The sequence below is a fragment of the Pongo abelii genome, chromosome 2, assembly GCF_028885655.2.
Source record: "Pongo abelii isolate AG06213 chromosome 2, NHGRI_mPonAbe1-v2.0_pri, whole genome shotgun sequence".
NCBI lineage: Eukaryota > Metazoa > Chordata > Mammalia > Primates > Hominidae > Pongo > Pongo abelii.
Window position 1 is genome coordinate 99,695,169 of NC_085928.1, and position 18,014 is coordinate 99,713,182.

General features: G+C 44.8%; 1 protein-coding gene across 1 annotated transcript in view; it reads right to left on the reverse strand.

Moving 5' to 3' along the window:
- The window catches only part of CACNA2D3 (calcium voltage-gated channel auxiliary subunit alpha2delta 3), a 939,714-nt gene that overhangs the window by 412,636 nt on the left and 509,064 nt on the right, over window positions 1-18,014 (reverse strand). The window contains 1 exon segment of the mRNA XM_054552049.2: window positions 16,818-16,931. Coding sequence (XP_054408024.1) covers window positions 16,818-16,931 — 114 coding nt within the window.

The following is an 18,014-nucleotide window of genomic DNA, read 5'->3' on the forward strand; positions in this document are numbered from 1 at the left end:
AGGACAAGTACCCCAACCCCTTATATCTCTACGCCCCGATCCCTTATTTCTGCACCCCAACCTCTTATATCTCTGTGCCCCAATCCCTTATTTCCACACCCTGACCTTGTATCTCTGTGCCCTGACCCCTTTCCCGCTTTCCTGGAGGGTAAGAACCCCCGAACCCCTTCCCTCCGTGTCTCTACTCTCTCTTTTCTCTGGGCTTGCCTCCTTCACTATGGGCAACCTTCCACCCTCCATTCCTCCTCCTTCTCCCTTAGCCTGTGTTCTTAAGAACTTAAAACCTCTTCAACTCTCACCTGACCTAAAATCTAAGCATCTTATTTTCTTCTGCAGTGCCGCTTGACCCCAATACAAACTCGACAGTAGTTCCAAATAGCCAGAAAATGGCACTTTCAATTTTTCCATCCTGGAAGATCTAAATAATTCTTGTCGTAAAATGGGCAAACGGTCTGAGGTGCCTGACGTCCAGGCATTCTTCTACACATCGGTCCCTGCCTAGTCTCTGTGCCCAGTGCAACTCGTCCCAAATCTTCCTTCTTTCCCTCCCGCCTCTCCCCTCAGTCCCAACCCCAAGCGTCGCTGAGTCTTTCTAATCTTCCTTTTCTACAGACCCATCTGACATCTCCCCTCCTCCCCAGGCTGCTCCTCGCCAGGCTGAGCTAGGTCCCAATTCTTCCTCAGTCTCCGCTCCTCCACCCTATAATCTTTTTACCACCTCCCCTCCTCACACCCGGTCCGGCTTACAGTTTCGTTCCATGATTAGCCTTCCCCCACCTGCCCAGCAATTTACTCTTAAAAAGGTGGCTGGAGCTAAAGGCATAGTCAAGGTTAATGCTCCTTTTTCTTTATCCCAAATCAGATAGCGTTGAGGCTCTTTTTCACCAAATATAAAAATCCAGCCCAGTTCATGACTCGTTTGGCAGCAACCCTGAGACACTTTACAGCCCTAGACCCTAAAAGGTCAAAAGGCCGTCTTATTCTCAAAATACATTTTATTACCCAATCTGCTCCCAACATTAAATAAAACTCCAAAAATTAAATTCCGGCCCTCAAACCCCACAACAGGATTTAATTAACCTCACCTTCAAGGTATACAATAATAGAAAAAAGTTGCAATTCCTTGCCTCCACTGTGAGACAAACCCCAGCCACATCTCCAGCACACAAGAACTTCCAAACGCCTGAACCGCAGCGGCCAGGCATCCCTCCAGAACCTCCTCCCCCAGGAGCTTGCTACAAGTGCCGGAAATCTGACCACCAGGCCAAGGAATGCCTGCAGCCCAGGATTCCTCCTAAGCCGCGTCCCATCTGTGCAGGACCCCACTGGAAATCGGACTGTTCAACTCACCTGGCAGCCACTCCCAGAGCCCCTGGAACTCTGGCCCAAGGCTCTCTGACTGACTCCTTCTCGGCTTAGCAGCTGAAGACTGACGCTGCCCGATCACCTCGGAAGCCCGGTAGACCATCACGGATGCCGAGCTTCGGGTAACTCTCACGGTGGAAGGTAAGTCCGTCCCCTTAGTCAATACGGAGGCTACCCACTCCACATTACCTTCTTTTCAAGGGCCTGTTTCCTTTGCCTCCATAACTGTTGTGGGTATTGACGTCCAGGCTTCTAAACCCCTGAAAACTCCCCCCACTCTGGTGCCAACTTGGACAACACTCTTTTATGCACTTTTTTAATTATCCCCACCTGCCCAGTTCCCTTATTAGGCTGAGATATTTTAGCCAAATTATCTGCTTCCCTGACTATTCCTGGACTACAGCCGCATCTCATTGCCGCCCTTCTCCCCAGCCCAAAGCCTCCTTCACGTCTTCCTCTTGTATCCCCCCACCTTAACCCACAAGTATGGGACATCTCTACTCCTCCCCTGGCAACTGATCACATGCCCATTACCATCCCATTAAAACCTAATCACCCTTACCCCGCTCAACGCCAATATCCCATCCCACAGCACGCTTTAAAAGGATTAAAGTCTGTTATCACTCGCCTACTACAGCATGGGCTTCTAAAACCTATAAACTCTCCTTACAATTCCCCCATTTTACCTGTCCAAAAACCGGACAAGTCTTACAGATCAGTTCAGGATCTGCGCCTTATCAACCAAATTGTTTTGCCTGTCCATCCTGTGGTGCCCACCCGTACACTCTTTTGTCCTCAACACCTTCCTCCACAACTCACTATTCCGTTCTCGATCTTAAAGATGCTTTTTTCACTATTCCCCTGCACCCCTCGTCCCAGCCTCTCTTTGCTTTCACTTCTACTGACCCTGACACCCATTAGGCTCAGCAAATTACCTGAGCTGTACTGCCGCAAGGCTTCGCAGATAGCCCCCATTACTTCAGTCAAGCCCAAATTTCATCCTCATCTGTTACCTATCTTGGCATAATTCTCATAAAAACACAAGTGCTTTCCCTGCTGATCCTGTCCGATTAATCTCCCAAACGTCAATCCCTTACAAAACAACAACTCCTTTCCTTCCTAGGCATTGTTAGTGCGGTCAGAATTCTTACACAAGAGCCAGTACCGCACCCTGTAGCCTTTCTGTCCAAACAACTTGACCTTAACTGTTTTAGCCTAGCCATCATGTCTCCGTGCAGTGGCTGCTGCCGCCCTAATACTTTTAGAGGCCCTCAAAATCACAAACTATGCTCAACTTACTCTCTACATTTCTCATAACTTCCAAAATCTATTTTCTTCCTCATATCTGACGCATATACTTTCTGCTCTCTGGCTCCTTCAGCTGTACCCACTCTTTGTTAAATCCCACAATTACCATTGTTCCTGGCCCCCGGACTTCAATCCTGCCTCCTACATTATTCCTGATACCACACCTGACCCCCATAACTGTATCTCTCTGATCTACCTGACATTCACCCCATTTCACCATATTTCCTTCTTTCCTGTTCCTCACCCTGATCACGCTTAATTTATTGATGGTAGTTCCACCAGGTCTAATCGCCACACACCAGCAAAGGCAGGCTATGCTATAGTACAAGCCACTAGCCTGCCTCTTAGAACCTCTCATTTCCTTTCCATCGTGGAAATCTATCCTCAAGGAAATAACTTCTCAGTGTTCCATCTGCTATTCTACTACTCCTCAGGGATTATTCAGGCCCCCTCCCTTCCCTACACATCAAGCTCGGGGATTTGCCCCAGCCCAGGACTGGCAAATTAGCTTTACTCAACATGCCCCGAGTCAAATAACTAAAATACCTCTTAGTCTAGGTAGACACTTTCACTGGATAGGTAGAGTCCTTTTCTCAGAAATGACTGAGAAAGCCACCGCAGTCATTTCTTCCCTTCTGTCAAACATAATTCCTCAGTTTAGCCTTCCCGCCTCTATATAGTCTGATAACAGACCAGCCTTTATTAGTCAAATCAACCAAGCAGTTTTTCAGGCTCTTAGTATTCAGTGAAACCTTTATATCCCTTACGGTCCTCCGTCTTCAGGAAAAGTAGAACGGACTAAAGGTCTTTTAAAAACACACCTCACCAAGCTCAGCCACCAACTTAAAAAGGACTGGACAATACTTTTACAACTTTCCCTTCTCAGAAGTCAGACCTGTCCTCAGAATGCTACAAGGTACAGCCCATTTGAGCTCCTGTATAGACGCTCCTTTTTATTACGCCCCAGTCTCATTCCAGACACCAGACCAACTTAGACTGTGACCCAAAAAAATTTGTCATCCCTACTACCTTCTGTCTAGTCATACTCCTATTCACCGTTCTCAACTACTCATACATGCCCTGCTCTTGTTTACACTGCCGGTTTACACTGTTTCTCCAAGCCATCACAGCTGATACCTCCTGGTGCTATCCCCAAACTGCCACTCTTAACTCTTGAAGTAAATAAATAATCTTTGCTGGCAGGACTATGCTGAATCTCCTTAGGCACTCTCTAATCAGATGTCCTGAGTCGTCCCAATTCTTAGACCTTTTATACCTGTTTTTCTCCTTCTCTTATTCCATTTAGTTTTTCAATTCATACAAAACCATATCCAGGCCACCACCAATAATTCTAAATTACAAATGTTCCTTCTAACAACCCCACAATATCACCCCTTACCACAAAATCTTCCTTCAGCTTAATATCTCCTGTTCCCACGCTGCCCCTAATCCCGCTCGAAGCAGCCCTGAGAAACATCGCCCATTATCTCTCCATACCATCCCCAAAAACTTTCGCTGTCCCAACACTTTACCACTATTTCATTTTATTTTTCTTATTAATATAAGACGACAGGAATGTCAGGCCTCTGAGCCCAAGCTAAGCCATCACATCCCCTGTGACCTGCACGTACACATCCAGATCACCGGTTCCTGCCTTAATTGATGACATTCCACCACAAAAGAAGTGAAAATGGCCTGTTCCTGCCTTAACTGATGACATTGTCTTGTGAAATTCCTTCTCCTGGCTCATCCTGGCTCAAAAGCTCCCCCACTGAGTACCTTGTGACCCCCACTCCTGCCCGCCAGAGAACAACCCCCTTTTTTCCTTTACCTACCCAAATCCTATAAAACGGCCCCACGCCTATCTCCCTTCACTGACTCTTTCGGACTCAGCCTGCCTGCACCCAGGTGAAATAAACAGCCATGTTGCTCACACAAAGCCTGTTTGGTAGTCTCTTCACACGGACGCGCATGAAACTGTGATCATAACATAAGCATATATATACATCCGCATGCACCAACTGTATAATTATGTGCAATTTTTGTGTACCAATTCTAACTGGGGAAGGGGGAAGGGTTTCTCTGCTGCTGTGTGGAGAATAGGCCAGGATGCCTGCCTGCTTCTGGTGAAATAAATCCATCTGAGAATTGGGAAGTCATGCGATTTGATTGCACCTTATGTGCAGGTAGCAGGGTGTCAGGGAGTGGGGAAGCACAGCTGGCTGCCAGGCCTGTGGGCCCCTAATTTTCTGCACACTGGGCACTTTTCCTAACTGGGAGAGGCTGCCCTGCTCTCTTCTCAGTGCTGCTCAGCTCCCTTCCTTGGCATATCCTTCAAAGGAAATGGCAGGAAAGTGGGCACAGCTTGCCCGATGAGTTCACAGACAGGCAGGATGGGGCTCAGCCAGGCTGGCTCTCCTGGGATGCCACTGGGCAGTTTCTGACTGCCAGAGACCAGCAGCCTCTGTTGGAGGGGACCGCCATTCACTAGGGTCCCAGCCAGTTCACAGTCTATGGTTTCTCACAAACAGGCTGCTGGGAGGCTTCCCATCCAACCACTTACTGGGAGAGTTTTGCCAAGGGAGTGAATGAGATAAGAAAATAATGCAAGGTCACTTCGGAGAATTAAGTGCTTTGAAAACCAATCATCAGGCCATACACATTCCCAAATCTACCATGCCAAGTCTGTATCCTCTCTGTGTTCACAGCAGCACAGGCTGCCTGAGGATGCCTACTCAGAGGCACCTGCTGATCCTGGTCCAGGGTCCCACGGGCCATAATCTTCTCCATCGCTAATGTTCACTGTGCACTTGCCTCCCCTCAAGGACTCAGTAGACACTGGGCACTACTAATCTGCCCAAAAACAACCCTGCAAGATGGGACATGGTTCTTGTCTCCTATTTTCTAGATGAGGGAACCACAGCACAAGGAGAGGAAATCACTTGCCTGAAGTCACTCATATCAGAAACAGTAAAGCCTAGATACCCTAGATACCCACCCAGGTAGTCTGAGCCTTGACCACTACTCTAGAAAATGGACAAATAATACAAAAGTGACACTACTTTTCAAACCTCCTTTTTATATTTCACTAATACAGACAGGCTCTTGTTTCTTGAAACTTATTTGAATTGATGAACATTAGCTACTATTTATCATTAATTAATGATACCGACTGGTCAAATATTTCTCAGTATATTTTGATAGATACCAGGAGTTTAGGTAAAATGGATAATGCACATATATTTATTCATGAAATAGGTGATAAAGAAAAACCTGGGTATGTTTTGGAAATGCAGTAGAATACTTTAATCTTCTTCTAAGTCAACCACAACACCACACAAGATTAATCCATATTCGGGATAAAAGAGCACTTTCTATTTCCCACATCCAAATCCATCCAGTACAACTATGTTTTAACTACAGCAGATGGATTTTAACAATGCGAGTGATTGAAAATTATGGTAACGATGATAATGATATAGCCATTGTGTACTGTGCTTGCTGTGTGCCCAGCACTGAGCTTGGGAGCACATCATTTTGTTTAAGTCTTAACAATAATGCCAGGTGTGTATAATTAGCCCCATTTTACAGACGGAGAAATTGAGTTGTCAGCATCCAGACACTACCCTTTTTTCATTAGGCAGCACTGCCCTCCCATCCACACCCCCAAGAGCCCTACTCAATAGTCCAAGAGAAATAAAAACCTAGGAAATAAGAACTTGACATATCAGTAGATTGCAAATAATACAGAATTCATGCAGCAAGCTTCCAGTCATTACTGGGTATTCCAGCCAATAAGCTAACAGGTCCAGCAGCAAGCACACGTTGGATTGGGCTCTGTGAGGCTGGGCCCCCGGCTTGGGACTGGCGCTGGGGCTCTGCAAACCACGTTTCTGCTTTGCCAGCTATTCCTGGCTAGGGTCTGCCTGGTCTGGCTAATAAAGTCAATAGGAGGATGTTGCATCCATGGAGGAGGGAGAGGGACCTTCCTGTTTGCTTCCCATTGGATTCTCATTCCCAACGCCTTCATCCTAGCAGGGTTTCTTCACTCCAGCAAGGACAGCTCATTCCAGTAGCAGTAAATTAACCTAGTTAGTAGCTCTCCAACACTCACAGAATCAGTCTCATTGCATTTCCTTCAGAGACCCCAGAACTCCCTCCTAAAAAGTCTGATTCGCATCCCCACAGGACCCTCCTGTGAGCTCAGAGACCTTAGCACTTGCCAGCCGGCATGCCCTTCCCAGAGGTCTGGGTCCCAGCCTGATAGAGCTTCTCCCCCAAGCTTCTAAATTTTAGTAACCTCTCTTTCCTCTGCCCCTCCTCCCATACAAACTATTGAGGTGGTGGCTGCTGCCTGCAGTTGCTACTTCCAAGAAAACCTAGAGTTCTCTTTTGTCCTTTCATCTCATCAATACTTGATTTGCAATTTTTAACATTCAATTCTCTCTGTTCAAATAACTGGTAGGTGCCTGTTCCTGATTGGACCCTGTCCAATTCACTGGGAATACAACCACACTGAGTGGCACTTCTGGACATGCTCTGGCTTGCACAAACACTCTTTGCCAAGCCCCGGAGGGCACCCTAACCCCCTCAAAACCCCAAAGTATGATCTATGAGCCACCTATGAACACAGATGCTGGGGTCCTGCCTGCAGAAAATGGAGCCCACGAATCACTTTTGGCAAGTCCCCCCACTGCCAACCCCTCAGTGACTCCAATGTGCTACAATTTAAGAGTAGTAGATATGGAGACAGCTGGATATGGACATGAAACTGGAGACTTCCAGTTTCATTGCTGTGGGCTCAGTGGCAAGGGACTTAAATCCTCTGAGCTCCCTCATCTGCAAAATAAGAATGCTACTGGAAGTGCTCCCCATTGGGTGGGGCTAAGCATTACACAGTGAGCTAAAGTAACAGAGTGTTTGACTCTTCCCCAACACCAGCAGAGGAGAGGATTCCCTTAAGAGTGGCTACCTAGATAGCCATTTACTAGAGGATGGTGGGGGTCACCTGGAGAGAATGCACACTGTCCTCCCACCTGCTTTCTGAGGTCCGAAGCACCTGGATGGAGCCCAAGGCCCCAATGCCACACCCAGGAAGAGAAATCACAGTTTCCACCACAGGGGAAGTACCATGCGTCTGTCTTGGGCCCCTGACATGAAGTGATTTTTCAATGGCTGGCAGCAGCCGTGCATCAGTGGCTTCGTTCCTAACTTCGTTCCTGACATTCTGCAGACCCTCCTGTACCTGGGGGCGGGAGGCTAAGGAAAAGGACTTACTGTCCTGATGACAATGTATAGAGTGTGGACAGCTCTTCCTCTGACCTATGGTCATTGTACCTTGTTTTGTTCTCAAGATGTCTGCATCCTGGTTAAGGGTCTAGGCCCAGCATTTGAGTGCTGGAGTGGTCATTTCAGGTCCACCAAATGCTAGTCAGAGAATCCTGAATGTAGCCTCTTCATGCCTCAGTTTCCTCAACTGTGAAAGGAGATAATGATAGTATACTTCTCATGAGGTTTCTGTGAGAATTAGATACATATAGAGCATTTAGAACAGTCTCTGACACTCAGCATTTAGTAGGAATTAGCTATCATTAGTATTGTCTTATAAATTGAGGTATAAGAAATTGGTTTAAAACATTCTCTCATTGAGGGCCAGGCACAGTGGCTCAGGCCTGTAATCCCAGCACTTTGGGAGACTGAGGCAGGTGGAACACTTGAGGCCAGGAGTTCGAAACCAGCCTGGCCAACATGGTGAAACCCCTTCTCTATAAAAAAATACAAAAAGTAGGCCTGGCACGGTGGCTCACACCTATAATTGTAGCCCTTTGAGAGGCTGAGGCAGGTGGATCACTTGAGGTCAGGAGTTCAAGACCAGCCTGGCCAATATGGTGAAACCTCAACTCTACTAAAAAAATATAAAAATTAGCTGGGTGTGGTGGCACACACATGTAATCCCAGCTACTAGGGAGGCTGAGGCAGAAGAATCACATGAACCCAGGAGGCGGAGGTTGCAGTGAGACAAGAACATGCACCACTACACTCCAGCCTGGGCAACAGAGCAAGACTCTGTTTAAAAAAAAAAAAGAAAATTAGCTGGGTGTGGTGGTGCCTGCCTGTAATCCTAGCTACTCGGGAGGCTGAGGCATGAGTAATCACTTGAACCCGGGAGACGGAGGTTGCAGTTAGCCAAGATCACACCACTGCACTCCAGCCTGGGTGACAGAGCAAGACTCCGTCTCAAACAAACAAACAAACAAAAACAAAAAACAAAAAAACAAGCTACCCTACAATTGTTTGAAATATCACCCTAAAAAAAAAATTAGCTCACTGAGGAAAATTCAGGTTCAGGGAAATGAAGACGAAGTAGAACATTCTAGTACTGCTTCTGTGGCTCAAAACACAACCAGGCGAGGGTCAGTTCATGCAGTGACATCTAACAGGTGTGGATGGGTCACCATTCACCTGCACACCTAGGCAGTATGTCATTATTTTACCTACAGTAGAAGCAGTTAGGATGAGCTCTGTTATTTGACAGTTACAGGTCAAATCCTCACTCCCTAAAGTGTAACACAAGGCAAAATAAGGGTTATTAATTTATGGATAGGTCAACTCTGCCCCCATAGTAACAGACAGTGTTATGGACTGAATGTGTCTCCCAAAGATTCGTATGTTGAAATCCTAGCCTGCATTGTTATCGTATTAGGAGTTGGGGCCTTTGGGAAGTAATTAGGATTAGATGAGGTCATAAGGGTGGAGCCCTCATGAATGGGATTAGTGTCCTTATGAGACTCATGAGAGAGCTTGCTTCCTCATTAGACTCAATGCCATGTGAGGATACCAAGAAAAGGCAGCAGTCTGCAACCCAAAAGAGGGGCCTCAAAAAGAACTTTACCATGCTGGCACCCTGATCTCAGACTTCCAGCCTCCAGGACTGTGAGCAATAAATTCCTGTTGTTTATAAGCCACCCAGTCATTGATATTTTGTCATAGCAGCCCAAGCTGACTGAGACAGGGAGTCTCTGATTTCCCGAGCCTCTGCAGAGGGAGCCTAATTTCTCTCCAGGGTGTTTGTTCCCTGTTACCACAGTGACCTGAAAGCTGTGAAATTCTGTCCTGTGTCCATGTCATCACCAAAACCAGGTTCAAGGGGCAGTCAAGTCTAGCATTTATAAAGACCCTACATTCCAATGTTCCAGGCCAAGGCTGGGCAGCCTGGCAGCCTACTCTACCTCAAAGCAATCCCATCACCATGTAAGATATCCCAGTCTTGATAGTAGCACTGATGGAGAAGCAAGGAGAGAGGGAAAGAAAAGAGAACTACTCATTACAGAAAAGGAGAAAGGGCCGCTAAACATTTTGGTAAGAGAAGCTCCAGCATGAAAAGGAGTATTCGGCATCAAGTCTCCCAGCCCTCCACCATTTATTATCTGGCTAGTGTAACTGATATAGTTTGGATGTTTGCCCCCTACAAATCTCATGTTGGAATTTGACCACCAATGTTGGATGTGGGACCTGGTGGGAGGTGTTTGGGTCATGGGGGTGGATCCTCCATGATTGGCTTGGTGCTGCCCCATGGTAATGACTGAGTTCTCATTCTAATAGTTCATGTGAGAGCCAATCGTTAAAAACAGCCTGGCCCTACCCCTTTTCTCTCTCTTGCCTCCTCCTCTCTCACCATGTGACATACCTGCTCCTCCTTCACCTTCTGCCATTAGTGGAAACAGCATGAGGCCCTCAACAGAAGCAGAGCAGGTGCTGGCACCATATTTCTTATACATCCAGCAGATCCATGTGCCATATACACCTCTTTTCTTTATAAATTACCCAACCGCAGGTGTTCTTTATGCTAATGCAGAATGGACTAACACAATCATGTATTCAAGTAAAAAAAAGCAGTGGAAAACTAGGGAAAAACCATCATTACCATCTTCTGTTGAATTCAGCAAAGTCATGAAATTCTGAGGGTATCTCAATGACTTTCAGCAATATGCTGGTTGGTCTAAATTTTTAAAAGGTTCCTTTAGATTAGTGGTGGGAAAACATATTCTTAAAGGGCTTGATAGTAAATTTTTTAGGCTTCACGGGCCATCTGGTCTTTGTCACAACTACTCAATTCTGCCATCAGCCACAGACAATAGTAAACAAATGGGTGTGACTATGTCAAAATAATACCTTACTTGTGGACACTGAAATTTGAATTCTATATAATGTTCTCATGCCATGAAATATTGTTTCTTTGAACATTTAAAAATGTGAAAATCATTCATAACTCATAAGCTGCAAAAGCAGGCAATGGGTCAGATTTGGCACATGGACCACAGTTTGCCAAACTCTCCTTTAAATAACCTGGCAAATCATTTTCTTACCTATCCAGCTATTGCTTCTCTGTCTTGTGCATCAGGGGGAGGTAATGATAAATAATTCCATGACTTTTCCTTTTTTTCGTTCACTTGGAAGAGCAACTACATAGATGGTGGGCATAGCCATTTTTCTAATTTAAGTGAATGCAGCTTTATTTCTTGAGCAGGTCCTGGAACAAGTTCCTCTCATATTGGAGTTCATATTTTATTCCAAGCATGTAAGAGCTGCTGTTAAGTCATAACCAATGGATATTAGGCAAAAGTAAATGGCATCCAATAAATGAATAAATAGCTCCTCATTTCTGCTCTCAGAAATGAAATACTGGCAAGGGACACATTGCATAAGCAATCATGATGCTGCCTGCATAGGCTCACAGTTAAAATCACCAATAATGCATTCCTTCTTCCAACTCACTCTAAAATGCTTTATTAAGCAGTTGCTTGGAGCAAGGCCCTGTTGGATGGTAGGCAGCTTTTACAAATGACACTCACAAATGCTCCCCTGGTCTGTTCCCCAACTTCCTTCTGCTTTCCCTTTCTTGGAACCCAGCTGCTACACTGTAAGGTAATCCAGTCTACTGTACTGAGGACAGTGGACACACAGGGTTGCCTTGGAGGATGAGACACCACGTGGAGAGAAAGCCCATGGAGAGGAGAACTGAGGCAGACAGTCAAGCTCCTAGCTTCACCAAGGACCCCACCTGATACCATGTGAAATAGAACCACCACCTAGTTAACCCACAGAATCACAAGAAATAATAAATTATTGTTATTTTAAGCCACTAGAGTTGGGGATGCTTTATAGCATTGCTATGTAAGTAATTTCCTTCCCTTTCTCCCTTTTCCTTGCTTCTTTTGTTAGTTTTCTACTGCTACATAACAAATGATCATAAATGTAGTGGCTTAAAACAGAACAGTTATTATTATCTCACAGTTCTTGTGGGTCAGGAGTTGGGGCACAAACAAGCTGGGTCCTCTGCTCATGATCCTACAAGTCTGCAATCAAGGTGTTAACTGGGCTGTGTTTTCATCTGCAGGCTTGACTGGGGAAGAATTTGCCTCCAAGCTCACCTAGACTGTTGGCAGAATTCATTTCTTTTTGCTATAAGACTGAGGGTCCAGCCTTTTTCTGGCTGTCAGCTGGAAGCCACTCTCACATTCAAGGCTACCCGTAGTTTCTGGCCATAAAGGCTTCATCACACCATCAGGGAGAGTCTCTCTGCCCTCGTGGAGGGTCCAGTCCCTCTTTCCAGGATTCTCAATTAAATAAGGCCCACCCAGGAGTGTAAATTAGTTCAACCATTGTGGAAGACCGTGTGGTGATTCCTCAAAGACCTAGAGGCAGAAATACCATTTGACCCAGCAATCCCATTACTGGGTATATGCCCAAAGGAATATAAATCATTCTATTATAAAGACACATGCATGTGTATGTTCACTGCAGCACTATTTACAATAGCAAAGTCATGGAATTGACCTAAATGCCCATCAGTGATAGACTGGATACAGAAAATGTGGTACATATACCACTGTGCAGCCATAAAAAGGAACAAGATCACATCATTTGGAGGGACATGGTTAGAGTTGGAAGCCATTATCCTCAGCAAACTAATGCAGGAACAGAAAATCAAACGACATGTTCCCACTTATAAGTGGGACCTAAATGATGAGAACACATGGACACATGGGGGCAAACAACACATACTGGGCACCTTTGTGGGGTGAGAGAGCATCAGGAAGAATAGCTAATGGATGCTGAGCTTAATACCTGGGTAACAGAATGATCTGTGCAGTGAACCACCATGGCACATGTTTACCTATGTAAAAAACCTGCACAACCTGCACATATATCCCAGAACTTAAAAGATTAAGAGAAAGAAAGAAAGAAAGAAAGAGAAAGAGAGAAAGAAAGAAAACCTGCCCACCCAGGATAACATCCCTTCTGATTAACTCAAAAATCAACTGACTCGAAACAACTCTTCACCTATACGAGATTCCATTGGTTAAAAGCAAGCCACAGGTCCTGCCCACACAGAAGGTAAAGAGATTACACAAGACATAAACACTAGGGGGAAGGGCTCAGGCAGGTACCCTCGGCCCTCTACACCACACTTCTTGGCAGGATGGGATATAGTGAAAGGTATAGGATTGCTCAGAAGTAGAGAACCTGCTCTCTTGGACTCACCAAAGAATGAAGATGAAAGACAGGTCCAGAAACAATTATTGTATTGGACACAAAGCTATACTTCCTTAAGACAGTTCCTAGGGAGTTTTGAGTTTAGGGCTCAGGCAAGGACAAATGGCCTCTGGCTGGAGAAGAGGGAAGGCTCCAGGCAAACCTAAGAGAAGGGAACAAATCCCCGGAGGCTGGGGAACAGCAAGTACCTGTTCCTCTAGAGCAGTGGTCAGGAACTCCACACCTGTGGGAGGGAAACCATGAGTGAAGTGGGCTGAGAGGAAATGAAGAGTGGTGATGAGGGTCATGTCCAAAGGAAGCATGCATTTGCTGCCTAATGGGGACAGCTGCTGCTCAGCTCCAGCAGTGGCCTTGTCATATAGGAATGTTGGCCCCAAAGTGCCAGGTGTAACCCATTATGAGAGAAACTACAACTTGAAAATTTTACAGAATAATGATATGGTTTGGCTCTGTGTCCCCACCCAAATCTCATCTTGAATTGTAATCCCCAGATGTTGAGGGAGCTACCTGGTGGGAGGTGATTAGATCATGGGAGTGGTTTCCCCCATGCAGTTCTCATGATAGTGAATGAATTCTCATGAGATTTAATGGTTTCATAAGAGGCTCTTTCCCCTTCACTCACTCTCTCACCTGCCGCCATGTAAGATATGCCTGCTTCCCCTTCTGCCATGATTGTAAGTTTCCTGAGGCCTCCCAGCCATGCACAACTGTAAGTCAATTAAACCTCTTTTCTTTATAAATTACCCACTCTCAGGCAGTTCTTTATAGCAGTGTGAAAATGGACTAATACAAATATCTTGACTTTTAATGTTGATTGGAAATTGACAGTGTTTAAGACAGAATATGAACCAAGAAACACACACCTGTGCACTGAATTCAACTGAGGAAATGGGTACTTGTAAAAGTCAATAGAGGGCAGCAATATGGCAAAGCCTGCAGAGTATCTAAACCCTACTCTTTGGGCTATTTCTTGTGGCAGTAGTTCCACAAGTGTGGTTCCCCACCAGCAGCCTCCGCAGCACTCAGGAACTAGTTAGAAATGCAAACTCTCAGCCTCACTCAGATCTACTGCATCAGAAGTTGTAGAGGAACAAGCCCTCTGGGTGATCCTGAAGCTCACTCAAGTTTGAGAACTACTGTTTTATGGGAATCACATTCCAGCCTTGAGATCATTTTTTTCTCTCCTGAACCCATTTCCCATTTTTACAATCTTGAAGATTGTCAATTACAGCATGGCACAACTCTCTACTGAATAGCTAACATTCAAAATAATGGAGAAAGATGACTGCTCAGACATTGCTCATCATCTCACTGTAACACAATGCTGAATCGTATTGGGTTTTTATGCGAGTTTATTACCTGCACCTTCACATGGAAGTTCATAAAGAAGAGAATGTATATGTATAAGAATGTCGTGGAACTCTCCAGAATAAGGCAGAGGGGAAGAAAGACGGCTGTTAACTTGTAATCATAAAAGAAGACCCTTTTGCTATAGAAAGAAAATCCACTTCTGCTTGGTAATACTTGATAAGTAGATAAAATTGCTTTAAGTAATGTTGAAATTTCCAGAATTCTGGTTTCATTTAATCCAAGAACGCATCTGGCCTAAAATGAATACTATTCATTTGGAAAGATACACTGAAATTTGTGTTTTGTCTGGAGAATTAGGACTTTGCAGCCCTCATCCTATGCCTCTACAAGTAAGGACAGGGCATTTAAATACCAATATTTTTGGGTAAATGCTATCCATTGAATGTCACCAAGTAGGAAAGATTCATGTGATACAACATGTGAAAAAACATTTGCTGTTCATAGAGCTGCTTATTAAAACTCCCCTTTACTTTCTTCTGCTTTTAAAAATGGCTCTAAATAATGCAAAATATCCTTCACCAGGATTTGAGATGTCATGACATCTGTGAACATTCTATTTGGCTGCAAAATGTCCATGGCCCTACTCATGTTTACTCATACTGGAGCCTCCCTCTTAGCCCCCTCAGTCACTCAAGCCACCCGGAAGGGCTGTGCATTAGGCCCTGCCAGACGCTCAGCACTGGGCCGTGTGCTACAGAGGTGCAACTGTGTCAAGCAGGCTCCTCCTTTCACAACATGTATGTTTATTATGAACTAATTCTGGCCTCTACCTGCGTCTGGAAGTTACCACATGAAATACTGCTGACATCTAATATAACCTTGTCTAAGAGTGAACCTCCATCTACTTCAAGGGTTGGACTGAACTCAGTGTTTATGGTTGATCAAATTTATTCCTGGATATCCTCTGGGCAGCAGACATCTCAGAATCCTACATACTCAGTCAGCTCAGCACCGCCAGCTTTTTCTCCAGCTTCAGAGGTGATGGCTCTTTTCAAGACTGGATAGCAGCGGAAGCAGTTGGCACCCATTTGGGGACCATGTTGCACAAAATGTACGTAGTCTTAAAGACCAGGCTCACACTTGGGTGAGGTGAGATGCCAGTGATAGGTGTGGACCAACAGTGACTAAGGGAATACAGAATGACACCTCCCATCTCATGTTCAGAGTATGTGCTCCCTGGATAGAGTTGAGGACACAGCTGTCATTTGTCTCCTGTTTCTTTTTACCAGTGTGTTTAATTAGTTTAATTCCCAGAAATTAAGTATGCAAAACAGATAAAGCAGTACGGACTTGGCCTGGACTGACTTGTGTACCTATAGAGACAGTCAGGATAACACTACTGGCCCATGCAGTAGAAAAACACCTTTGTGATACCCCCAGAACAGCACCCACTTTGATGTCTTTTCCCTGCTAAAATTACACCATTTAGGTGAGACAGTGACCACCAATTGTCAGTCTACTGGCTGGTGCCCACTGAGAAACTTGTTAAAAACATGGATTACTGAACCACATCCCCAGAGATTTTGCTGCTGAAGGGGTGGGGTAGGATACAGGTATACATAATTTTAAAGATCTCCCCAGGGAACTCAGGCAAGATAACAGCTTGAGAAACCTCTGAGTTCAGGCACTCAGAATACACCAAAAATGTTAGTATCAGTCAATTAATAATCTCACAATGGCCTCAAAAGGTTAATAACTGTCAACTTGGAAAGCAAAGACAGGATCAGAATAGAGAACAGACAAGTTCTGACAATGGTGAGGAACAGCAGTGGGGGATAGAGAGAAGCTTCTGGGTAGTAATGGTGGCTGCGGGAGGAACTACACAAACACAATATGTAAAGGAGAGGCCTGCAGGGCTACCATGACCGATTTCACCATTCCATAGATGCTGGGCCCAACATGCAGCTCTGCCTCAAGGGAAAATAAAAATAAAGAAAAGCACAGCCCAATATGGATGAAGCACACTTCACAACGAATCTTTTCACAGAATACGTCCAATATGTCTTTACAAGTTTCTTCTCTCCTCCAAAAGTTTCATTTTTGAAAACAAGAAAAGCCAATCTTCAGTTTTGGTCAACCAAAAAACACAAGGCTGAGAAACCATAGATCATTATGAGATTAAGTCTACATGAGGCACTTACTCACGGACAAGCTGGAGATTACAGTAAAGATTCTCAATGGAGTCCACTGCACAGACGGGATCAGCATCAACTTACCTTTCGATCTGGCCAATTGTATTTCGCAAAGATTGTATCATAGGTGTCCACTGCCCCATCAGTTATGAGCATGATGGCCTGACTGCAGATACTTCCTTGTCCCGTGTGGTTGAACTAGGGAAAGAAATAAGTTCAAAATAGTACACACATCAGAGAATTCTGTGTATCAGTGAAAAACCAAAGACATGAGACCTGGAACTAAGGAAGCCTTTTAAAATGACAGCACACTGTCCACTACCAGAACAACCTACACAAAAAGTCTTTCCACACAGATCACCACATTTGCTCTGACAAATTGGATCTTTAAGCCAAAAATAAAATTCTAAGCCCTCCAATCAACCGAACAGACCTTACTGTTGGCCAAGGGAATCCCAAAGAAATCTGAAAAAGTACTTCAGGCCATGCCAGGAAGTCCGGGATGGGTCAGACATGCCTGGTTATACCCCCTCCCTTTGGAAATTTGGGAGAACTGATCAGCACTAATGTTAAAACCACAATCATAAGACTGACAAAACAGACTCTTTGTAGCAATAATATACAAAATTCCAACCTGACTCTGGCATAGCACTGAAAGGCAGATAGTAGGCCCTGAAGGAAATCAAGGTATTTTACTCCAAAATATATTTACTTAATTTATTTGGAAATGGCCATATAAAGTCTTCTGTGGGGGATATTTGCATTCTCTAGAGAACTTCCTTCCCTTTCTAGGTCTTTTCCTAATCCAGGAGAGATTTAACTAAGACTTTGACATCTTTTAAGGTCTGAAAAGAGATATTTGCCATCTATTCTCTCTGAAGCCTGCCACTTAGAGGCTTCATCTACATAACAAAACCCCTCTTAATTCAAGGATTTCTTTCTGCTGACTTCAACTCTTTATGCAAAGCTTAATTCTTTCAACCAATTGTCAGTCAGAAATCCCTGAATCCACCTATGACCTGTAAGTGCCCCCCATCCCTTTGAAATGTCTTGCCTTTCCAAGCTGAACCAATGTATACCTTACGTGTATTATGTCTTTGCCTGTAACTTCAGTCTCCCTTAAATGTATAAAACCAAGCTGAAACATGACCACAACTTAGGCATATGCTCTCAGGACCCCTTGAGGCTGTACTCCACGATATAGTCATTCATATTTGGCTCAGAATAAATATCTTTAAATACTTTATGGACCTTGGCTTTTTTTTTTCCCCCAATAGATCC